A 25,917-nucleotide genomic window follows, 5' to 3' on the forward strand; every position below is an offset into this window, starting at 1 on the left:
TGTGTTTATGGAAGCTACAGATTCACATGAATGTTAATATCATGAATTTGAAACTGAAAGAAAGTAGTGCATGTGGAAAATGTAGCATTGGGTATAATTTACATCTTTTTAAGCACATTTCTTAAGTGTCTACTCTTAGCAAAGCACTTTCTTGTAAGCTGCCACATTTATCTGTATCCTTGTAAATGTTTTAGCTACACTTGAGTTTCACTTCCAAACTACAATCACCCAATGCAAAGGGTGAACTTTAAAAAGGCAAAACTCAGAAATGAAAGTAACATGATAAAGATTTGGCCTTCCCCAAATTTCTCCAAAATAAAATTTAGTGTTAAATTCACATGCTAAAAAATCTCTCCAATTTTAGATTGGCTGATGAATAAATGTTTAAGAAGTTTTGTCAGTGGCATATACGCACCAAGTACATCCACAGTGTGGCTAAAAAGAAGTAAGGCTAACTGAATTAAACAACATATAAAACTCAGCCTCCAACTATATAGGCATTCCTTGTGTTCACATACCAAAATCCTAGTATCTATGTGAAATATTTTTCAGAGTGTACAAGAATTCTATTGTCCAAAGAATGTTCCTTGAGTATCGTTTTAGTCAAGGACACAGTGAAATTCTCAGAACCCAAACTCCCAGTGAGCTCAAAGAAATGCCTTATTTGTATAGCATGACAGAGATTGCTCCAACCTGAGACAAGAATGGATTCCTCAGAGGCAGGAGGAGTCCTGAGAGTGTAGCCAAAAGTCTTGAGTGCAAGTTCAAGCTCTGCCACTGTTCCATCATTCAGGCCAATGGTTTTCCAAGTGTAGTTGCTGGACTTACAGCATCAGCATTACCCAAGAACATAATAGAAATGCAAACCCGTGGGATCCCCAACCTACTGACTCAGAAATCCTAGAAGGAGGGCCTAGCCTTCTGGGTTTTAAGAAGGCATCCAGGGGATTCTGATGCACATTCAAGTTTGAGGGTCGCTTCTGCAGACAAACTACTCTGGAGCCTCAATGTCCTCAGCTCCAAACAGGAATAATGATACCAAATCTCTCTTCTTCAAGGAAATATTCAATAATAAACAGATTTGATAACTTGCAAATTTTTAGATAATGGCAAAGTATTCATCCAGAAAGATAACTCTGAACACTATTTGTGAATTTGAAAAGTAGTCATAATAGTACAGGTTGTTAGATAGATTGCTAATGGAGGATTCTAACTAAGAGCTTATTGAAATGTGAAGTTTTCTATTTGGTCTGCAATGTTTTATACATGATATTTTGTTATAAACTTCACATCAAACACAAACCTCATGATGTTCCCTGGTGATGATCATTAAAACTTTTTCTCACTTTTGTCAGGTCATCTTTTTCTTCAAATGATTGCAGTTTGAAAAATAACTGGGCTCCTGAGGGAAAGAGGAGCTAGAGAAAGAAGACCTGTGACTAAAAGATTAAATAAAAAACCGTTTCAAATGAACCATAAAATTTCAATAATTTACTTTGTTTTCTGTTGAAAAGACTGAATCACAACTACTTCAGAGACTGAGTTTTCTGACCTAAAGAAAGATATTAGTAATCCTTTCTTCCCAGAAATCCCACGATGATAGCCTATCCAAAACCCTTCAGCAGCAAATAATAATGCTTTTTCTTTCCCTATCATCAAAAGTTACGAAGGCAACAGGTCACTTTCCCCTTAGTATTTTGAACTCAACAATGAAATTACCACCTACCTGACTTGCATCTTTGTTCAAGCTAATTCATGCCAGTTTCTTTGATTTTTCTAATTTTAAATTTCTGTCCATCATTAAAAATCACATATTTATCTTGTTCTTCTGATATCTCCAGGTTCCACTTCAATGTTTAGAGATTTCTTCAAACACAAATTCCAAAGTTTCTATACAGCAACATTCATATTTCTTCACTTGCTTCCCCAGATTAGAAGAGAGCTTGGCTACAGAGAAGGTACTCAGGAATTGTTTATGGAATTGGAATGTCATATAAACGTCATCAAGGAGGTTTATACCAATTGCCCTTGCAGATTCTAAATAAGAGTAATAAACTCAATGTTCTATCAAAGTATAATGGGTTAAATAGTGTCCTCCAAGATTCATATCCACCTTGAACCTCAGAATGTGACTTTATGTGGAAACAGTCTTTGTAGATGTAACTAGTTAAAGTGAGGTCATACTGGATTAGAGTGGGCCACAATCCAAGGACTGGTATCCTTCTAAGAAGAGAAAACAAAGACATGTCCTTTAAGCCCCAGGTTGTGATATTTTGCTATAGCAGCCTCAGGAAACCAATAAAACAAGTATCACTGTTTCCTGCACTAACTGAACAACTGACAGTGTTGCCATAGATTACCCAGTGTCCACTAAAGGCCATACTTCAGATATGTTATTCTCTCAAAGACAGATACAAATAAAGACATTTTATTTCAGATCATCCTTGCTCTCAAAGGCTTGTTCATTCAAAATCCAATTCTAATTCCAACAATAAATAAAAATGTCAGAAAAAGTAAACATGATAAAGAAAAGGTAGAAGAATACCCAATGATTAAAAATCACATATTGAAGAATATTCATTTAAGGAAAGTGCTTAATATATAACGTTAAGTGAAAATGACAAAGTAAGACATGTATTTCTTTATGCAGCATACATTGAAGGTTTTTTAAATGAGAATATAAAAATGAGATTCTTGAAGAAAACAATAAAGTGTTATCTCTGGAAGGTAAGCTTAAAGACACCTTACATTTTACTCTTCCTATATTTATTTACTTATTTTCTACAATGAATGAATTACCAGAAAAATGCTACTTACAAAAGGATAAATGAAGACAACATCTTAAATCTTAATACCCATTCATTCAAGAAGCTGAGGACACTTGCAAACTAACACAATAAATAATTTGGTATGTCTCTGACAGGAATTAGGTATCAAAAAATTATATATGAGAAAACTGAGAATGTTCTAAAATTGTGCAATGATAGATCAGATCAAAATAGCCCCCAGAGTTTTGCTTTCTCTTGCTGATCTTTCTGCTGTTGATATATTTTAACGCCTTATGGAGAACACTTGGATAGTCCTTTTTTTTTTTTTTTTTTTTTTTTGAGATGGAGTTTCGCTTTTGTTGCCCAAGTTGGAGTGCAATGGCACCATGATCTTGGCTCACTGCAACCTCTGCGTTCTGGGTTCAAGCGATTCTCTTGCCTCAGTCTCCTGAGTAACTGAGATTACAGGCATGCGCCACGACGCCCAGCTAGTTTTGTATTTTTAGTAGAGGCGGAGGTTCTCCATGTTGGTTAGGCTGGTTGTAAACTCCCGACCTGAGGTGATAGCCTGCCTCGGCCTCTCAGAGTGCTTGGATTACAGGCGTAAGCCACTGCGCCTGACCAGATGGTACTTTTTTAAAAGAAAAATCATACTGGGCAATTAAATATAATAAAACCAATCCAGACATATCGTGTGAAAAAAAACTGTTTTAACAGACTTTTCTAAAAACACACATGAAGAGGTCCTGGAATGGAAGCTTTCTTTTCTTTGAGACGGAGTCTCACTCTGTCGCCCAGGCTGGAGTGCAGTGGCGCTATCTGGGCTCACTGCAAGCTCTGCCTCCCGGGTTCCCGTCACTCTCCTGCCTCAGCCTCCTGGGTAGCTGGGACTACAGGCACCCGCCCAAGCCCTGCTGATTTTTTTGTACTTTTAGTAGAGTGAGGGTTTCACCGTGTTAGCCAGGATGGTCTCGATCTGCTGACCTGGTGATCCACCCGCCTTGCCTCCCAAAGTGCTGTGATTACAGGCGTAAGCCACCACGCCCAGCCAAAACTTTTGATTCCATACTATTATTTTGCTTGACATTTTAAGAAGAATGCAGAAGTTGTACAACTTCTAAAATTCTTAAGTTTTAATTTTTTTTAAGTTAAAATAAAGGAAAGGAAAAAAGAGATAAGGAAAGAAACTAAAGTCTCTCTGTAGCAGATCTGACTACATGTTCATAACAGAACCAAGACATTTCTTTTTTTTTTTTTAAGACAGGGTCTCACTGTGTTGCCCAGCCTGGAGTACCATCTCAGCTTCCTGCAACCTCAACCTCCCAGGCTTGAGTGATACTTTCACCTCAAGGAACTGGGACCACAGGGTGTGCCACCACACTCAGCTAATTTTTTTGGTGGTTTGTTTGTTTTGTAGAGATAGGGGTTTCACCATGTTGTCCAGGCTGATCCGGAACTCCTGGAATCAAAAGCAATCCTCCCGCAACAGCCTCCCAAAGTGCTGGGATTGCAGCGTGAGTCACCATACCTGGCCATTTCTGAAACAATTCATTCACTATGTGATCATGCCAGATTTTTTCTTAATATCTAAATAACACAGAAACTCTTTTAATCTAACACATATGAACAAATATTTATAATAGTCCCATTTTTTACTGTAAATTTCCATTTAATGTATATTCTTATACAAAAGTCCTGGTGAAAATTAGGATCCGTGGCTCTGCACCTAAGCTGGGGATGAATGGAAAGAGTTCACGATGGGAGGCCTGGGGCCCTGCCCACCGGACGACAGCACTCTCTCTACTAGCAGTGGTTCCAACCTTCTGATAAACACTGGCCTGCTGTCACTTCCCTGCAACGCATCCGCCCCTGGATTCTCCCCCTGGGAGTCAAAGTCCATAGCCTGACCTCGGAGGAAGGCCTCTGTAAAACCCCAGTACCCTGCACCACTATCATACGAGCTTCCCATCCTTCCTAACACGTTCACACTAATCCGTACATGCTGCTTCCCCCACCAAGAATGCCCAATTCAGGCAGACCCTGACCTCTCCCTCAGGCAGTCACCCAGAATGAATGTTCTAGCAGAGTTTTCCAAACATCAGTCATTCACCTCTTTCATGATTTTCACCATAGCTACAAAATAGCACCATGATTGGCTGCATGCTGCCTGTGCCACCATTTACTTAATGTTTTCTTTAAATGACTCACTTTTGTGTATAAATAAATTCATTTCAAAAGAAAGAAAATAGTTTCAAATTTTCAAATGCCATGTGAATTTCAAAGAAAAAAAACTGTTCTAAAAAAATTGCATTTTCTAAATTGTACACCAAATTTATTTAAATCATAAAATAGCAAAACACTCTTAAATAAATACTTATTTAAAAAGTAGTTATAAAGCAGCAAAATAAACTACTCAAAGGCACTTATGCACAATGCGGTTTTAAATCTTTGAGTTAAGAATACACTTAAAAGTAACGGGTACGCAGAGCTTTATTTTGCTTTTCTGTTTTTATGTATGTTTGAATATTCTCATAGTTTAAAAATGTTTTTTAAAATGTACTTCACAAGGTTAATGCTTCTTATTATCACCAGTAGAGAGCATATGATTGCTATAATTATATATTACTTATTAGTATTTCACTATTGGTATATATTTTATACACAACATATAATAGTTTCCATTCCTGGAAACCAACTATGCACAAAATGCTTCATAGTCACTGCTTGACATAACAACCTTATGAGGTTAGTGGTTTTAATATTGTCATTATATAGATGAAGAAACAGCAACTCTTAGAAATTAAGCAAATTGTTTGAGATCACAAATTTAGAAAATAGGAAATTAGTGCTTTAAACTCGTGTATATGACTCCAAAGTCTATGTTATTCACTTCTACACTACTCTGTTTCACAAAAAGTATGGCTTGTTTTGAATGTTCTCTACCATTACTTTGAAACTTACTCTCTTTCACTGATAATCATAGTGTGACCTAGAGTCAGTCATTTATCCTCTAGGTCCACCACTTGTGCCATATTTTTAATGTGGGAAACTTTGATTTTGAATCAGTTGAACCAAAATAATTTGAAATGGTTGGACCAAAGCTCAGATGAGTTTGCAGATCATCTTACGTTAGAGTGTTTATAGAAATTTCTGAAATAGGTACTACACAGATGAAACCAACTCAGATCTGTCAAAATTACTCTAAATTATTGAGATCTAAGTAATTATGTTTTATCAAAATTGTTAAGTACAGAATCACTTCATAGAAGAAACAGTCAATTAACAGATTACTAAGGTGAAAAATAAATGAAGTTTAAGAACGTTAGTTATATTTGTTCATTTAACAAATATGTATTGAGTTAAAATTCAAGACACTGCAGGTATAGAGGAAAAAAAGAGTATTCTTTCTCTGGAAGCTTACCATCCAAAAGCGAGAAAGACTTGAAATGAATTACTCCATTATGTTGCTCAAGCATACCATAGAAACACCATAGAAAAAGTGGCAACAGAAGGTACCATAGAAGTAGCAGTGGCAGCAGGGATACCATAGAAAAAGTGGCACCAGAAGGCTGCTTTGGAAGTCAGGGAGGCGTCACAGGACACAGAGAGTTAAATTAAGACACAGAGGGTAAATAAAACCATGTCGCATTTTCAGGGTCAATATTAACAATAGCCAATTTTTACTAAACATTCAAATCTACACATTTTTTGAAACACTGTGGTGATTCCTTAAAAAATTAAACATAGAATTATCATATGATTCAACAATTTCATCTAAGTATATTCCCAGAGGATCTGAAAGCAGATAAAGAACAAATATTTGTATACCCATGTTCATAGCAGCAATAGCCAAAATGAGAAAACAGCCCAAGGTCCCACAGGTGGGCAGATACCTGTGGATAGACAAAATGTCGTATATACATACAACTGAATATTATTCAGCCTTAAAAAGGAAGGAAACTCTTGACACATTCTATAAGATAAATTAATGTTAGTCATATTTTACTAAGTGAAATAAGTCAGTGGTAAAAGGACAAATATCTGGTTCCACTTACTCTAGGTACTCTAGGTACCCAGAGTAGTCAAATTCAGAGACATAGAGTAGATTTGTGGTTGCCATGGAGGGGGGAAATATCGTATTTCAAAGTATTTATAGGAACTTCTAAAATAGGTGTACAAAGGGACTGGGGAGTTAGAGTTGAATGGATACAGAGTTTCAGTTGGAGAAGATGAACAGGTTCTAGAGATGGATGATGCCAATGGTTGTGCAACAATGTGAAAGTACTTAGTACTGTGGACTATACAAGTAAAAATGATCAAAATGGTAAACTTTACGTTGTGTATATTTTGCCACAATTTAAAAACTGTATACTTTTTTCTAAAACACAGACTTTACACTCATTTTTTTATATTTGAATTACCTTCAGTATAAAATATTGCTCTAGGAGGCAGAAAAAGACTGAAACCTCAATTTAGAGTGGATAAATCAGGAAAAATAATTAATGGGTCAACAACTATTCATTGAATACCTTCTGGATAGATGGACTTCTCATTATTCCCATGAATTTAAGCATGTTCAATTGGATATAAAAATGCAATAGGAAAACTGACATTTCTTTCTCAAAAGTTAGGAGTTGCCAAGACAAACGGTTTCACCGTATTTGAAATAAAATGCGGTCAAAATTCATTTTCAAATGAGAAAAAAGTGCATTTTTCATTGTTTATGGCCTAAAAACAACTAACAAAAGTGTCACCCTTGGATTAATTACAAGGGATAAAAATTTATGCTCTGGAAAGTAATATTTTCAAAAAGTCAGAGGTGACCAAAAGCAGTGTGTAATAACCAAAAAATTTAATCATAGCTGATATATTAAAATATTTATGATAGCAATCAGAGTTCACTTAGTTCAAACAAGTTCAGCAAGCACAGAGCACAAAGAAAGAAACAAGAGAGAACAGGTTTTGAAATTCTAAAAGCAAATCTTTGAGTCATTTGTATAATTTAAGTTTCCAGTTACTACAGATTTTACTGTCTGCCCATATTTTTTCTATTCCCAATAGCATAAACAACATTATTTTTCAGTTATAATGAAAGTTGACTCTACTTACTCCTGATGGAAATATCTGAATAATATTTCCAGCTATGTCTAGGATTCTTAGTTTTTTAAGATCACAAAGTTCCTGTGTCAGAAAACAGAAGAGATTTTTTTAATCTAATATTCAAAATCATAAGGAAAATCATAAATTTTTTTAAAGCTCCAACATGATGAAGGCAGCCGTCTTTCTAATCACTGTACCGACCAATTCTTCAGTACATCTTCCCAAGCAGATCCCCATATCCTGGACTGCCAGATATCTTTGAATTCTTCATTTCCTCTGACCACTCTGGGGCAACGTAACATAGCCACTGTGAGTTACACTACTTCTAGATTCAAATCTCACCTCTGGCAGGTACTATAACTATGGGCAAATTTCTTAATTTCTTTGTACTTCAATTTCTTCATTTGTAAAATGAAAATGCTAATAGAAGCCCTTAAGTCATATGGTTGTTGAATTAATTAAATGAGTTACGAATCTGAAAGTGCTTACTAAAGGCCTACTATGTAGTGAGCACTCAGTAGACATTGTCAATTATTAAAAAAAGAAAGACGTTGAGAAACAGAAAACAGATGTAATCCTAGAGTATTGTCTCTATTAAAAATTCCACCAGGATTCATTAAGCATCTACCTTTTACTTAGCCCTGTGCTAACACAACCCTTTCCTTATAAAAGAAAGAAGATCTGTTACCGCCTCTACTACATGCCAAATGTGACTGCTCATTACCATAGTAACCACACGGTTGTTATAATGCATCTGGGTTCTGGTGTTTCTACTAGCAAGCAAAGGATAAGTATTATTTCTTTTTAAGTGGAAACATTAAAAAAAAAACTTAAAAATTAAAAAATAGAGGTATGACTTACTAAACAGTCCCAACCACTTATAGTGATATTTCTAAAACGTCACTCATATATTGATGATCATACCTCTCCCTAGGGAGACGATATGCCTCTTTAGTCATGCCAGTACTCTTCCTCTTCAGTTTTGTCACATGTTATCTCAGGTTTCATTCTCTGGAAGCAGATGCTGAGATGGAATTTGGGGTGCTAAATGTTTATTAGGGATCACCCCTGTAAAAGGCAGGGTCAGGAAGCAGGACTGAGCAGATGGGGAAGTTGAGGTGGGATTCAGACACAATAGAATCTTGTTTAGGTGGGTGGGGAGCTCCAGAGGGCTGTTGCCCATCCAAATTCTTCTCTATCAGGCAGAAATGGCCAAGCCTTTATATCCCTCCCTTGTTAGGTCACAAGATGCAGAATGCTTTAGGAAGAGCATGACCTTGGGCAAGAAAAGAGGCTCTCTGCAGCTAAGGCAGACCCTGAAAGAGCTAACAGCGAGAGGCTGTCTGCAATCCCCTTCCCTACAGCTAGGCAGCAAATCCTTGAAGGGAGTTCTCTTCTTAAGTCCTACATAATCTTCCATTGCCATGATACTCTCCTTTGTATTGTATTAGCTGCAGAGATTTTCAGACTCCAATGTGTTCCTTCAGTATCTCATGTTATGATATAAGGGTTTCCCACCCTACTTGAAAACACTTCATAGCATTACTTCCATTGCTGTCGACTCTTTCATTTTCATTTGTTCATTTTTGCTGCCATGACTGCCACTATTATTGCTGTTGATATTTGTTGCTGCCTTGTTCTAATCTTTGCATGTGTATACCCCTCACGAGTATTCAATGAAGGTTTAAAAACTCACAAATAGGCAAGGGCAAAGTTGTGCTATGAGAATGAGAAGTGTTACGAAGGGTTAAGGAAACAGTGACATGTGGAAAATTTGGTATTAGGAGGTCAGGAAAGGCTTCCTGGAAAAAGTGAAGTTTAAGCTGAGATTCTTTGAGTTCTTTGGAACAAATGATGTTCCATTAAGAGTAAACAGTTGTTTGGGATAGAACTACAAGAAGTCTAGTGTGATGGTTAATTTTAGGTGCCAACTTGGCTGGATTAAGGAATACCTAGAATGCTGGTAAAGCTTTATTTTGGGTGTGTCTGTGTGAGGTTGTTTCTAGAGGAGATGGGTGTGTGAGTCAGTAGAAGGAGTAGGAAAGATATATCTTCAGTATTGCTGGGCACCATCCTGTCAGTTAGTGACTTCGATGAAAAAAAGTGATTTCCTCTCTCTTCTGGAGCTGGGACACTTCTTCTTCTGCCCTTGGACCTCAGAACTCTGGGCTCTCCAGCCTTTAGACTCTAAGATTTATACCAGTACCCTTCCCCTCCAGCCACCACCTCCGGTAATCAGGCCTTTGACCTCCAACTGAGAATTACACAGTTGGCTTCCCTGGTTCTGAGGCTTTCAGAGTTGGACTCAGTCACACTACCAGCACTCCAGGGTCTTCAGCTTGCAGATAGCCTGCTGTAGGACTTCTCAGTCTCCATAATTATGTGTGCCAATTCCCCTAATAAATCCCCTGTTATCTATCCAGTTATCTGTCTATCTATCTACCCATGTAAGTATGTTATTAGTTCATTAGTTGTGGCCTTCCAGAAAGGCACACAGCCAACCCACAATTCAAGTAGTTGAATACCATCAACTACTCGCTATCCTCCTGCCCTGTCACTTCCTGCTAGTGCCTCTCATCTGCCATATCCAAGAGGAAACCAGAAGACAAAGGAGTTCACTGCTGCCCACACAGGTCAGTCTCCCAAGCAGAAGGCAGGACAGAGAGTGAATATGAAGGAGAAAAGGAGGAGAGCCAGTACACATTCCAAAGCCAAAATGAACTTGTATTTTGTTCTGTATACATGGTTACCAGATAAAATATATAATGCTCACTTAAATTGAAATATCAAGGCTTGGCACGGTGGCTCACGCCTATAATCCCAGCACTTTGGGATGCCGAGGCAGGCAGATCACGAGGTCAGGAGTTTGAGACCAGCCTGACCAACATGGTGAAGACCCGTCTCTATTAAATTACAAAAATTAGCTGGGCGTGGTGGTGTCTTCCTGTAATCCCAGCTACTCAGGAGGCTGAGGCAGGAGAATCACTTGAACCTGGGATGTGGAGGTTGCAATGAGCCGAGATCGTACCACTGCACTCTAGCCTAGGCAACAGAACGAGACTCTGTCTCAAAAAAAAAAAAGAAAAGAAATACCAGACAAACAATAAATATGTTTTTTAGTCTATTCCATGAAATATTTGCAACATACTTATAGCAAAAAAATTTAATCATTGCTTGTCTGGAATTCAAATTTCAGTGAGCATTCTATATTTGTATTTACTAAATCTGGCAGCCCTAGCTATGTGGGATAATTCAAATTATAGCCTTCCTCTGTCATAGGGATTTGGGAACTGACTACATTTAATCTGAGGGAAAGCAAGTGGTGGCTTATACTCAGATACCCAAATCTAATCTATAACCACCTCCCATCATGTTGAGTTCTTCTCCAACAACAAAGTGGTGTGGCTCCACGTTTTGCTCACCTCTGGCAAAACTCCAATGTTGTTTCTGGCTAGCAAAAATTTCTGAAGCTTCTTCAAGAACTTAATCTCTTCAGGTATGCATATCAGCTGATTGTAGTTAAGTTGAAGTTCAACAAGATTCTTAAGAAAACAAAGTTCTCTAGGAATGCTGACTAGTTGGTTATAATTTATACTCATGTAAGTAAGACTTTTTAATCTAAAAAAAAAACACCAAAGTATATGAATGAAACTCACAAGAATAACAGAGTCCACTATATAGGCCCAACTTAGCAGAAGCCATGTGTAAGTTTATTTTTTGTAGCTCATCTGAGCTTTCTTCAGTCAAGTGTTTACAACTATTGTGAATCATAAGTATAAAAAGTTTTGCTGAAATTTCATTTTTAAAGACCTTTTGTAATCAGATGGCTTATGTTAAAAGTATGTTAGGTAATCAAAACCTAGATTTAAGAAAAAGAAAATTCTATTTCCTTCCTTTATACATATACATTGCTCATATCCAAGAGAAAGCTAGAGGACAAGGAGAACATGGACACACCTATGTATACAGATCGATACAGGTACAGGCATAAGCATACGTAGACATAAATATACCTAGTACCAAATAGATATGAGTACTGCTCAATTGCTGTGGAAGTTCAAAGATGAATCAGCCACAAATTCTGCCCTTTTGGATGTCATGGTTTAGAAGGAGATATTAAATAGAGCCATAAACTGAGAACAGCAAATACCATTGGCTAAGGAGAAAAAGGTTAAGGAAATTTGATTCTGTAATTGCAGATATGGTTCCTGAAGCATATTGCAAGTTTTTCTAAAGAATTGACATTTTGAATTTGGCCCTGAATAAAAGAACTTATAAAATAGGGCAATAAGAGAGAATAGTAAGCTAAGAAAAACTATTATGAATAAGGAAGCAGAAGGCAATTAACATTACTAAGCACAACTACATGCCTGTGCATTAAATTTAATCATCAACAAAACTCTGAGGTTGGAATTACTACTCTTATTTTAAAAGTGAGGAAAATAAAGCATTCTTAGAGGCAGTAAATAAATTTCCCAAGTTACCTATCTGGTAGGTAACAATGTCAAAATTCTAATGCAGGTGTGTCTGTTTGAAAAGCTAAGAGTGAAAACATGTAATGATCTCAAGGTTGAAGTGTGTTAAGATTGAAGTAATGTAAGAATGAGGGAACTAAATTTTTAGGCAGTTGAAAATGGGAGACTGGAGGTTAGGAAGTCATCAGTGCTAGCAAAGGGAATTCTGAGGATTCTATAGATTTCTCGATACACAGTAGAAGCCATATGAATACATGGGACTGACAGGAAAAACAAAAGAAAATGGGCAGAGAGAAAAGAGAGGAAGCCAATAGAAAGATTCTTGAGAAATATAAACAACTGACCATTAAAAATTAAAGGCACCCAGCAAAGTTATGACCAGAGAAGTAGAAGAAGAACCAGATTAGCAAGGAATCTCTGAAGGTGTGAGAGAAGAAAATTTCAAAATTGAAGAGATGGTCAAAAGTTTAAATGTTAAAGAGTGATAATCCAAACTAACAAACAAAACTAGTAGAACTAACACAGAGTCACAAACTACCAAGTCAATATTTTAAAAATCTATTGTATCTCCATATTGTAGCCACAAACAATTAGAAAATAAAAGTTTAAGATTTCCATTTATAGTAATGTATAAAAAACCCTTCATGAAATAGTTAAGAGTACATATAACAAAAGACATGAGGGACCTCTACACTGAAAACTATAAATCATGACTGAGAGAATGTAAAGGGGCTCTAAATGAAAGTAGAGATACATTATATTCAGCAATAGAAAAGAAAAATATTGCTAAGATATCAACTTTTTAATATTGATCTATAGATTCAATAATAGATCCAAATAAAAATTTTGACAGCTTTTTTTGTGTAAGACTTGACTCGGGCTGGGTGCTGTGGCTCATGGCTGTAAACCCATAACTTTGGGAGGTGAAGGTGGAAGGATTGCTTGAGCCCAGGAGTTTAAGACCAGCCTGGGAAACATAGTGAGACCCCACGTTAAAAAAAAAAAAAAAAAAAGACAAATCAATTTTAAAATGTATATGGAAATTCAAAGGGCTTAGAATAGCCAAACTATTATAAAGAATAAAATCAAAAGACTCACATTACCTTATTTCAAAACTTACAATGCAGCTGCAGCAATCAAGATCGTATGGTATTAGAGAAATGATAGTGCTATGGTCTGAATATTTGTGTCTCTTCAAAATTCATATGTTAAAATATAATCTCCACTGTGATGGTATTACGAGACGGGGCCTTTGGGAGATGATTAGGTCATGATGAGGGGGTAAACCTCATAAATGTAATTAATGTCCTCAAAAAAGGCCCCAGAGAACTCCTTGTCCCTTCTACCATGTGAGGACACAGTGAGAAAGGTGGCACTCTATGAACCAGGAAGTACACCCTCACCAGACATCACATCTGCCAGCACCTTGATCTTCACTTCTCAACTTCCAGAACTATGAGAAATAAATTTCCATTTTACTCCTAGAAATTTAAACGAAAATGAAATTAAATATGTTTACAAAAAGATGTGTACAATAATGTTTATTGTAACTTAATTCATAATAGCCCTAAACTGGAAAAAACCCAAGTATACATCAATAGGAGAAAAGACGAATAATTTAGGGCCCATTCCGGCAATGAAATGCTACTCAGAATAAACAAAAACTACCAGGCATGGTGGCTCATGCTTGTAATCCCAACACTGGGAGGCCGAGGCAGGCAGATCACTTGAGGTCAGGAGTTCGAGACCAGCCGAGCTGATGTGGCGAAACCCCATCACTACTAAAAATACAAAAATTAGCTGGGTGTGGTGGCAGGCACCTGTAATACCAGCTACTCGGGAGGCTGAGGCAGGAGAATCACTTGAACCTAGGAGGCAGAGATTGCAGTGAACTGAGATCGCTTCATTGCACTCCATCCTGGGTGAGTAGGGCCAGACTCTGTCTCAAAAAAATAAATAAACAACAACAACAAAAAACCAATGAACTATTAATAAATGCAACAGTTATGTGAGTCTCAAAAAATATGCTAAGCAAAAGAAGACAGACACAAAAACGTATATACTATATGATTCCATTTATTTAGTTCTAGGAATGGTAAAACTAATCTATAAAGAAGACAGAAATCAGAATATTGATTGCTTATGAGAGGTAAGAATTCACTGGAAGGGTGCATGAGGAAATTTCTGGGCTGAAGAAAATGTTTTACATGTTATTGGTGTGTGTACATTTGCCAAAATGCATTGAATAGTTTTATGTAATTTTTATTCAGCAGAAAAAAAAGGTCATTATATTTGACTATGTAAAGGACAGTAACGACTTTTGAAAATGATCTACGGTAGGATGGAGAAGACAGTTTTGGTTACTGTAGCCTTGTAGTATAGTTTGAAGTCAGGTAGCATGATGCCTCCAGCTTTGTTCTTTTGGCTTAGGATTGTCTTGGCAATGTGGGCTCTTTTTTGGTTCCATATGAACTTTAAAGTAGTTTTTTCCAATTCTGTGAAGAAAGTCATTGGTAGCTTAATGGAGATGGCACCAAAACAGAGATATAAACCAATGGAACAGAACAGAGCCCTCAGAAATAATACCACACATCTACAACCATCTGATCTTTGACAAACTTGACAAAAACAAGAAATGGGGAAAGGATTCCCTGTTTAATAAATGGTACTGGGAAAACTGGCTAGCCATATGTAAAAAGCTGAAACTGGATCGCTTCCTTACACCTTATACAAAAATTAATTCAAGATGGATTAGAGACTTAAATGTTAGACCTAAAACCATAAAAACCCTAGAAGAAAACCTAGGCAATACCATTGACATAGGCATGGGCAAGGACTTCATGTCTAAAACACCAAAAGCAATGGCAACAAAAGCCAAAATTGACAAATGGGATCTAATTAAACTAAAGAGCTTCTGCACAGCAAAAGAAACTACCATCAGAGTGAACAGGCAACCTACAGAATGGGAGAAAATTTTTGCAATCTACTCATCTGACAAAGGGCTAATATCCAGAACCTACAAAGTACTCAGACAAATTTACAAGAAAAAAACAACCCCACCAAAAAGTGGGCGAAGGATATGAACAGACACTTCTCAAAAGAAGATATTTATGCAGCCAACAGACACATGAAAAAAAGCTCATCATCACTCGCCATCAGAGAAATACAAATCAAAACCACAATGAGACACCATCTCACACCAGTTAGCATGGCGATCATTAAAAAGTCAGGAAACAACAGGTGCTGGAGAGGATGTGGAGAAATAGGAAAACTTTTACAGTGTTGGTGGGACTGTAAACTAGTTCAGCCATTGTGGAAGACAGTGTGGCAATTCCTCAAGGATCTAGAACTAGAAATACCATTTGACCCAGCCATCCCATTACTGGGTATATACCCAAAGGATTATAAATCATGCTGCTATAAAGACACATGCACATGTATGTTTATTGCAGCACTATCCACAATAGCAAAGACTTGGAACTAACCCAAATGTCCATCAATGACAGACTGCATTAAGAAAATGTGGCACATATACACCATGGAATACTATGCAGCCATAAAAAGGATGAGTTCATGTCTTTTGTAGGGACATGGATGCAGCTGGAAACCATCATTCTCCGCAAACTATTGCAAGAACAGAAAACCAAACACTGCATGTTCTCACTCATAGGTGGGAACTGAACAATGAGAACACTTGGATATAGGAAGGGGAACATCACACACCAGGGCCTGTCGTGGGGTGGGGAGAGGGGAGAGGAATAGCATTAGGAGATATACCTAATGTAAATGACGAGTTAATGGGTGCAGCACACCAACATGGCACATGTATACATATGTAACAAACCTGCACATTGTGCACATGTACCCTAGAACTTAAAGTATAATAATAATTTTAAAAAAAGAATGGAGAAGACAGAAGAGAATTTACAATGTGTTACACAGGAAGCAAAAGCAATAGACACAGGACACTTTAGAGAGAGATAATAAAGAAGCAAGAGAGAGAGGAAAGAAATAGAACAATGGAGAGAAAGAGGCTGGAAAGAAGGGAATTGAGGGAGCTCAAATTTCTCAGGAAAACAGGAAGTGAAGTTCTTTGCAGTATAAAGGGTCAAAGGAGGACAACTCAGCACCGAAATGGAGTGAAAATGTGTGGAGCAGGTCCTGTGGGGAAAGGGGGAATTTTCCTCATTAATCATTTTTATAATCATTATTTTTATTATATCTGATTTATTATATCATGGGAGTTGGCTTTTCATCTTTTTTGTTATTTCAAGGCAATAAAATGAGCTCATCCTATTGTTCATTTGTCCATCATTCATTTGTGTGAGTAAAGAGGAGGGAGAGAAACAAACATCTGCCATTGTTTCTATTTCCACAAAGCAGGGAGATGTTCTACTTTTCCAAAGAGCATCTACAGGAGATACACTTGCAGCTTCTCCCTGACATCTGTCTTCCCCAGGAGATTGAAGAACAACTTCACTGATGGACAAATTTGGAGAAAGAACTGAGCGTGCCGACTTAGTCCCTTGCTCTCTCTCTCTCTCTCGCTGTCTTCCAAACTCATTCTGTCACCAGGATGCCCATGCTGTCCTCCTCCTGTGCCTGTGCAGTGCTGGCCATGACAGAATTGTTTAGGAGTAAAACTCTTACCTGCCCAAACTTGACTCCAAGTCCATGAACTGTAGTTTAAACAAGTCAAAAATCAAAACTCCCTTTTCCCTCTCCTAAGTTCTAAATAAATTGAGAAATAAGATATAGGATTTAGAGAGAAGGAAATTAAACATCAGCACAGAGCTGACATGATCACTCTGAGTCCCTGCTAGTCCTCCTCTGTATTAAATATTCCACCCCTTCACAGCCTTTCCTGCTGAGGCTGCTGCTTACTTCATGGCAGGAAAAGAGGAGAATGTCAAACTACACGTGCTCAATGCTTCACCCAAATCCACTAAGAAGTCATTCTTTTGTCTCTGGAAATGAGTGAACAAAGGAAATGGAAAGAAGCTAGAATAAAAATAATAACCAATAATAATAAAAGCTAACATCCATTGAGCACTTACTCAACCCTAATACCTTTTATGTCCCAGGCTCAACCCTAAATATATTGTATGAATTCGCTTAACCATCAAAACAGTCCAATGAAGAAAACACTATCATCATCCTCATTTTGCAGATGAAGATGTTAAGATATAGAAAGGTGAAGAAACTTTCCCCGGCTCCGAAAATGGAATTCTGCTTAGACAGGTGATCAATTAGTCAATATTTAGGATACGGCCAGAATACAGACAACCCAAAGTTAACCATAAAACAGAATAGACCTATACACTTTGCAATCCTACTTTTTTCAGTGAAAGCATTCTTTCATCGTTGTAACATACTCCCTTAGATTTACATGATTCCTTGAATATTGTAATTTGTATTACAAACAGAGATAAGTGTATGAAATTGTGAAATCATAACATGTTATAGCTGCAAAAACTTTGAGGTTCATCTATTCAAAATTCTTTCTTTAGAGATGAGAAAGCAGCAGTTCAAAGCAGTTAACTTACTTGCCCAAAGGCATACATCTAGTTGCACAGAGATATGCCCTGAATCTCATTCACGAGATCTCCCAAGGGATTTTTTAAATTATATCATCATCAATATATAAATCAATTGATAAGCTGAATTAATAGAAAAGCAAGCAGACAGCTATTAGCATGGCATTTTCATTGCTGGAAATATTTATCTTCTATAGAAATTAGATTGATTCAATTCTTTTCTAGTTGCTCTGACTTAAAATATTGCTTTCCTTATAAAAATATATTTGGAAAAAACTAATGCATTGGCTAGAGGTACAGACAAGTAAATTGGAATAGATGTTAGGTGCTGCAGAGAGCCCTGTGTTGAGGACTGTTCAAAGTTTTGTATTCTCTTTTAAAACTCTGGATGCTCTTGCTCTGTGATACATCTGTTTCTGCTCAACAGGCAATAAAGGGAGTCTCCAAAGTAAACCTGAACAGAGTTCTCTCTCCATCTGTCAGAGGAAAAGCCCAAGAGCATGTTTTGCCTACAGAAGGACAAGGCTCTCAGCTGGCTCCAGAAAGGCATTCTGTCTGTGCAGATGTGCAGGATAAGGAAAAACAGCTTTTTTTTTTTTTTTTTTGGTTAATGACAATAGAATGTGGGGTTTTTAAAAATGAAAATGACAAAGCAGTTTTAAATCCTTAGTTTTTATATTACCTTTTCCATCAAACTCAAAATGGTTTACAATACACATGCGAAATAACATTTAATGTGCCCAATTCTGTGGCTATCCAAGCTCCAAGAACCTCAGAGGTGGGAAATCAATGAGACCATCAGCTTTAGAACTTTATGTTTCAAAGTCCAATGTTTACACTAAAGATTACCAAGTCATGCTGTTTCTCATTTCTCCAAAGTGTTTAAAGAATCATCTGCTTAAAATTAGTGGCTTGCCTCAGTCCTTCAGATCCCTCTTTGCTATGTATAAATCCCACAGGGACTTGTTGCTAGGCATAATGCTTTCAAATGACCAGGGTGGGGATAGAGGAGGGGCGTGATTGTTAACCAAGTCTTGCTATAAACAAAATTACCTGCTGACTTCTTGAGGAAGCTGCATAAGATGATTGTTGTTCAGATTAAGCAGTATTAAATTTTGTAAGCCATCTGTTAGAAAAATAATTTTAGTCACTTTGGCCATCTGTTAGATCATTTTAGTCACTTTCTACTTTTCTACATACCTTTATTTTCCTTTTGGTTATTGCCTTGGCCAAGGCTCTTTTGGTGGTGGTAACAGAAACCCTCTTAAACTAGCTAAAGCAAAAAGGAGTGATTTATCGCAAAGTTACAGATCTAACTCACATCACTGTGCCTGAGGAATGAGGATGCAACTAGGCTCATCACAAACTGGAATCAGAGGCTAAAAGGCACCCAGAACCTAAGAATGTACTGTCTGAATATCTCTGCAGAAAATATAGTTTAGTTCTTCATTACAGCTTCTCTCATTTTCGTATTTATAATATCTTACTCGTACTCTCTTTCCTCCCTCCATTCTCTCTTTTGAACATGTTTGCTCTATTTTTCTATGTACTCATAACCATATTACAACTTCTGAATTTGAATGTTCACAGACAGGGAAGACAGAGCTTTCAAACTCACTTGTCCACAGGAATCAAAATGATAATCCCATGCCATGTCAGACAGGGCCACCACCATTCAGCCAGCTCTGGCAATTGTTATATGGGAATGCAACTGCAGTGTTGCTAAATCTTTCTTTTTTAAAACAGATTTTTAAAAAGAGCCAGAGATCCAGACTTCTATGTGAACTCTCCTGATTTGAAAACATGAGCACCTAATTCAAAGATTTTTAAAGGCCAATAAAATAGAATCAATTTATTTATGAACCAGATTCAGCACATGGGCCACCAGTTTGCAACCTCTGCCTAAGGTCATGTAATTATCTCAAACCAATTAAACTGTTTTAGACTCTATCACAATTCCCAAGAAAGAGAAAATATGACAAGCTTAGTTTGGAATACAACTCCAGCCCTGATCAATCTGCTCTGGTCAGGGAAACAGGGTCATGTAATGCAACAAGGTTGTTCAGACCCATGCTGGGCAGCATTAAACTCCCTGACATCAAACTACTTCTGACCTTCAATCATCAGGACCTGACATAGTACATAACTTAGGTCAATCACATGGGATTTTCAAAGTTCAACAACCCCAAATCAAGAATGTTCCCAACTCAAAGAAATGTTAAGTGTTTGAAATGAGAGCTATGCCAATTATCCTGATCTGATCACTATATATTATATGTATCAAAATATCACTATGTACTCCATGAGTATGTACCATTGTTAACTGTCAATTAAAAAAACAATTATTTTTAAAAAGAAATATAGACACTAAAGACACTCAAGAGCACTCCAAAAAATTTTTACATACATATATAAAATATATCTATATAGATATAGATACAGACATACATATACCTAACTTATCTCAAATTTAAAGGCAACATGATAGAAAATTCCTTATAGAGCCTTAATTAGTATAAATTAGTATGTTCAATATTGTTTATGTATATCAGGTTGCACTTACATTTGTCCCCTCAGTATAGGTCATAAAATATTATTATCTATTGATTTGCATGACCTTAACATTTTTAGTGTAAACTGTTTTCTTCCAAGGTAAATTTGTAACTGAATTCTGGTCTATGGCTTTGCATATATAATGTGTTCAAGTATCAATAATTGTTCGTTACATCTATTATTTTGGAAAAGAATATTTTTCCAAGATATATGACCTAAGATTTTAAAGTACCTTTAAAAAGACAGTACTAGAGTCTACTTGTGCTATTTGCCAAATATAATCCCTAATTTATTGCTGCATGTGGTAATGCGGTTAATAAACTCTGTGTGAAGATTACAATGATTATATATAGCACCTGTGCCTCAAAAGTTCATAGAAATTTATAAATTTTATAATATTTCTCTAGTTTTACTACTAAGGACCAACACAGAAAGTGGTGAAGTACCTTGCATTAGTTGATAAAGCTATAAAAGCCATCTAGATCGCTTTGTCATACATTTGTCCTTAAGCCCACTCTAGGAATATTAAATAAGAATAGCATCATCTTGAATGGAGAAATTATTACTTAATGGGAAAAAGAAAGAAAAAAATGCTACTTACTGGATCTCATATATTTTCTTTAAAATTTTCCCCAAATTGATTTAAATTTAGTATCTTGATCAAAAAGTGTGACTTAATATCTAAGACAGAATAAAAAGTGAAAAGAACAAAGCTACGGTAGAGCTTTACTTGATTTGACTTTCCAATAGAATTATCTCTGGCTGGGGAAAAGAGTCCCCAGATTCACGATCTGACTTTATATTGATTCTACAAAGAGGAAAATTCATTAACACTGATGCTTACTTATTTTCTTAGGTCTACATGTAAATAAACATATGATACAATACTTTTTTAAAAAATGCTGTCTCCTCCTATATTTCTTTTTTTTTTTTTTTTTTTGAGACGGAGTCTCGCTCTGTCGCCCAGGCTGGAGTGCAGTGGCCGGATCTCAGCTCACTGCAAGCTCTGCCTCCCGGGTTCCCACCATTCTCCTGCCTCAGCCTCCCGAGTAGCTGAGACTACAGGCGCCCACCATCTCACCCGGCTAATTTTTGTATTTTTTAGTAGAGACGGGGTTTCACCGGTTTAGCCAGGATGGTCTCGATCTCCTGACCTCGTGATCCGCCCATCTCGGCCTCCCAAAGTGCTGGGATTACAGGCGTGAGCCACCGCGCCCGGCCATTCCTCCTATATTTCAAGAGTAGTATGTAAATACCTCCCACAAAAAAAAAGACTAAACATGCAAAATTCTTTTTCATTTCAGTTTCATATTATTAAATATGAGAGATTAAATTTGATGCTATAATGTTGCTCCTTGTTGACTAAATTACCACAGGCTCCAGGTGCAAATCTGCAGATCCTATTTCCAGATAAATGGAGAGTCTTCAGAGATGTAAGATATTTAATCTCTTCCGGAACTTCTTCTAAAAGGTTGTTTCCCAGATTTAGTGTTGTCAACTGCAAACATATGGAGGTTTAATGGACTCATGTATTATCCAACTTCAAATGAAAAAAAGAAATAATTTAAGCCCCCTTGCTCAGATCTATGTAACCTAAGAAAACTTCAAAATATTTTAAACAATTATTTCACTTATACCTAAAATTATGTTTATAAATAAAGTTCATTTGAGCTTCATGCTCACTTTATGTTAATTAAAACACAATTTAATTTTTAATTAGAGCAGTTAAGTTCATTAAAATTATATTAAAAACCATCCCAAGGATATGTAAAACCACAATTTATAAATGGATGATCCATTTATAAATCATTTGAGCAACTTAAGAGTATCCGAACCTTGTGACCTATAGAATCAAACTATTAAACACTCAGCAAAGGAACTAAGTTACTGAAAACAGAAACAGAGCCAAAGATCTGAGGTCCTCCTGACATACTATTCTCAAAGGAGCTATCTCATGTAGGCCAATAAGACCACTCTATTACATGTATACAGCCTCAGGAGGGCCTTTAACTTTGATGTCACTCTGTATGATCACAAAATTTAGAAAAGAAACTATTGAAATGGTATAATGAGGGTAGACAAGATCTACCCTACAGTTATCTGTCCTACAGAGAACAGATTGGTCAGGCCCAGGAAGAACTCCACATAAGGGGAGTTAAAAAGTTCCTCCTTGATGTTGTAATCCAATAAATCAGTGACAGGATTGTTCCCAAAAATATAGTAATATTCTTTGTAAAATCTAATTGTACTTTCCAAAATACAAAGTCTTTTATTTTACTCCCAAACATAATTTACTATTCAGGTTTAATTACCAATTGCATACTTTAGAATTTTAATAGTAAGGCCAAATAAAAGGAATCTTGGAAGTTTTAACAAACTAATGAATTTACATAAAACCAAAAAAATTAAGAAGAAAATTTAAGCCATTTATATTTAAATGTCACCTAGTACTTGTTATGGATATAAGACAATGATTTAAATTAATACAAAGAAATATACATTGATATTAAAATGAAATTTCTCATCCTAGGAATTCATGGTAAAGTTTTCACTTGCATATGTGCTTTTGTCTGAGAATTACCATTATCCTAATTTATAATAGTATAATACATATACTACCATGTTGGAGGTCTTCTTCTATTGTAAATGTGAAGTTAAAATACATTCATGTAGCTATTTTATCCAGAGTCTGTAACTGCATTGGTTTCCCACAACTGCTATAAAAAATTACCACAAATTTTGTGGCTTAGAACAACACAAATTTATCTCGTATTTCTGGAGATTAGAAATCAGAAACAGTCTCACTGACTAAAATCAAGCTGGTGTTCATTTCTAGAAACTCCAGGGGATGATCTGTTCGCTTGCCTTTCCTAACTTTCAGAGTTGGCCTCCATTCCCTGGCTTATATGCCCCACTTGTACCTTTAAAGTCAGTAGTGGCTGGTTAAGTCTTTTTCAAATCACATCACACTAATGCTGACTCTTCCACATTTAAAAACCCTCATAATTACACTGGGTCCACCTGGATAATCTAGTGTAACTTCCATTCTCCAGGTTAGCTGACTATCCACCTTAGTTCTGGCTGCACCCTTAATTCCCCTTTGTCATATAACCTAACACATTCAGAGGATCGGGGGATTAGGTGTGGTCATCTTTGGGGATCCATTATTTGCCTATGAAAGTGACTATTTGAAGTCTCTCCCAAAACGAGGTAGATTTCATTCTTTTGCCTAAATTCAGTGAAACATGCACAGCAGTCTAGTAGTACTGAGAGCCCAAGAAAATCTCCATGAGGACTGGCAAGATATGCAAGAATGTGTCAGGCATTGTGAAAGGTCCAAGATTTTACCCAGTTTACAAGCTAACAAGTAAACCTGCCGCAGTTTCATGAATGCTGGTAGAAAACATGAGACCCCTGGGAAAGATAAAAGGGATCGTTTATTACTTAGAGCAATAGCAGTGTCCAGAATATTACTATTTTTGCACTGAAAATGCAAAGAACACAAAGAGATACCTAGATGTGAAGTAAGCTGTGTTACTGAACAGGAACAATGAGTTTAGGGACCCTGAATCTTTTATAATGGGCAGTAACCATGCCCTTCAGTCCAGAGGAAGATACTATTTCTAATCTCCAAGGCCGTCTGCTATGTAATTATACTGGAAAAATTGGTCCAAAACAAAGCCAGTCAGTGCCTCTGTTTACAGAATGTGCAGAAGTGTGAGACTCATGGTGAATTATCACCTAAAAAAAAGGATGGTAACATATATTTTTTAAGTAAACAAGAAACAGCTTGTAATTTCCCACACTATCGATGCTTTTCTGTGTATTTCTGAGGGTATATACCGTACAGTGCTCATTTTGCATGTTATGTGGTAAGTTCTTACATATGAGTTAGATATATTTTTGTCATTGTGTTTTACAGAATATAAGGGTCTGGCCCAGATATATGAAGGTACATAGTAACTAGATTTCATCGTATGTCAAAAGGAAATCACAGATTATAATCAATCTTGACTGTAAAGAAGGGTGGGTTTCAGTTTTGGTTTTGTTTTTATTTTTTTGTGGGTTTTCTTGATGCTTAGAAATATATCCATAAACAAACAGTTTTAAATATGCAGTCTAAACTGCACAGAATATGTATTCTAAGTGAATACATATATCTTAAAGCAGGTGTGTCGCCATTCATTTATTCACTCATTAAAAAATATTCATTGCATGCATAAGACATGTAACATCTTTGCCCTCAAGGCACTTACACAGTAGGAAAGTAACCATCCAATGACTATAAATGGCTAAACAAATTAATACAAGAATAACAGACAGTGTTAAGTGTTCTAGAGACAATTTAAAGAGTGAGGAGAAAGTGATTGATCAGGAGAACCTGTCTTAGAAGTTGATATATAGACTGAGATCTGAGTGACAATAAGGAAGAAGAAATGGTCAAAATAAAGACCCCAATGGAGGCACATTCTTGGTGTGGTTGAGGAGGCTAGGAGATGCAGCTGATGTGGCTGAGTACTGTAGGTAGAGGAACACTCAGCCAAAAAATAAGTTGGAAAGGTATACTTGGGCCAGATTACATATGGTTTCATAAACCAGGGTAAGGGGTTGGGATTTTACTCTAAGTTCAGTGAGAAATGACTGTAGGGTTTTAAGCATATGTGTAACATTATTTGACATGTGTTTTAACAGGATCATCCTGGCATCTGTATAGCAGAATCTGCAGGGGCAACAAGAAGTGAAACACAAAGAGAACGCAGAGGCAATACTGCAGTGGTGCGGGCAAGAGGCAACGGCTTGAGCTAGGTAGTGGGTGGTGGACCTGGAGAGAGGTGGATGGGTTTGGGATATACTTTGGATGAAGAGCCAGAATGTTGTATGATGTAAGATAAATAGAAGATCATGAATAACACCTAAACTTGGAACTTGAGCACCTGAGATGGGGAAACTGGGACAAGTGCAGGTTTGGAGGAGGGACAAGGAATCAAGAGTTTAGTTTTATCCAAGTTAAAATTAAGAAGCCTTTTAGATCTTTAAATGACAATGTCAGGTAGGAGTTGTAAATGTAATTCTAGGGTTTTCTGGAGTAATCAAGAACACAGAATCCATTTGTGAGCCTTCAGTAAGTAAAAGGCATCATGTGAGATTGTAAGAGATGAGAATGTGAACCCAGCAGAGGAAGTGACTGAGGAGTGGCTGAAGTAGAAGGGAAAGATAGGCCACTTAAAGCAACTGGTACACCGCATCCCACAGCTGAGCAGTGCTCCATTCGCAGCTACCATGAATTTATCCTATGAGGACTTTCTTCTGCACCCTTCCTGGAAGAATTTCCCTTAACTGCAAGGAAGTGCTTTACCTGGAATGTTGTGCCTCTGCTCCATCCTCCCAGACAGCTGCTAGACCATGACAGATGCCAGGACATAACAGCCCAACCCCTTTGCCTCTGTGCTACAGGGCATGCCCCAAAGCTCTGAAGGGATTGGG

General features: G+C 36.9%; 1 protein-coding gene across 2 annotated transcripts in view; it reads right to left on the reverse strand.

The window, feature by feature from the left end:
- The window catches only part of LOC105497273 (leucine rich repeat containing 69), a 130,493-nt gene that overhangs the window by 64,211 nt on the left and 40,365 nt on the right, over positions 1-25,917 (reverse strand). Inside the window, exons 3-6 of one of the 2 annotated variants that reach the window (XM_024797732.2) lie at positions 21,805-21,931; positions 18,934-19,006; positions 11,291-11,486; positions 7,878-7,949 (exon numbers count right to left, since the gene is read on the reverse strand). The exons of the other annotated variant lie outside the window; for it this stretch is intronic. Coding sequence (XP_024653500.1) covers positions 7,878-7,949; positions 11,291-11,486; positions 18,934-19,006; positions 21,805-21,931 — 468 coding nt within the window. The remainder of the gene's footprint in view (positions 1-7,877; positions 7,950-11,290; positions 11,487-18,933; positions 19,007-21,804; positions 21,932-25,917) is intronic. 2 annotated transcript variants of the gene reach the window in all.

The sequence above is a fragment of the Macaca nemestrina genome, chromosome 8 (genome assembly GCF_043159975.1).
Source record: "Macaca nemestrina isolate mMacNem1 chromosome 8, mMacNem.hap1, whole genome shotgun sequence".
Taxonomy (NCBI): Eukaryota; Metazoa; Chordata; class Mammalia; order Primates; family Cercopithecidae; genus Macaca; species Macaca nemestrina.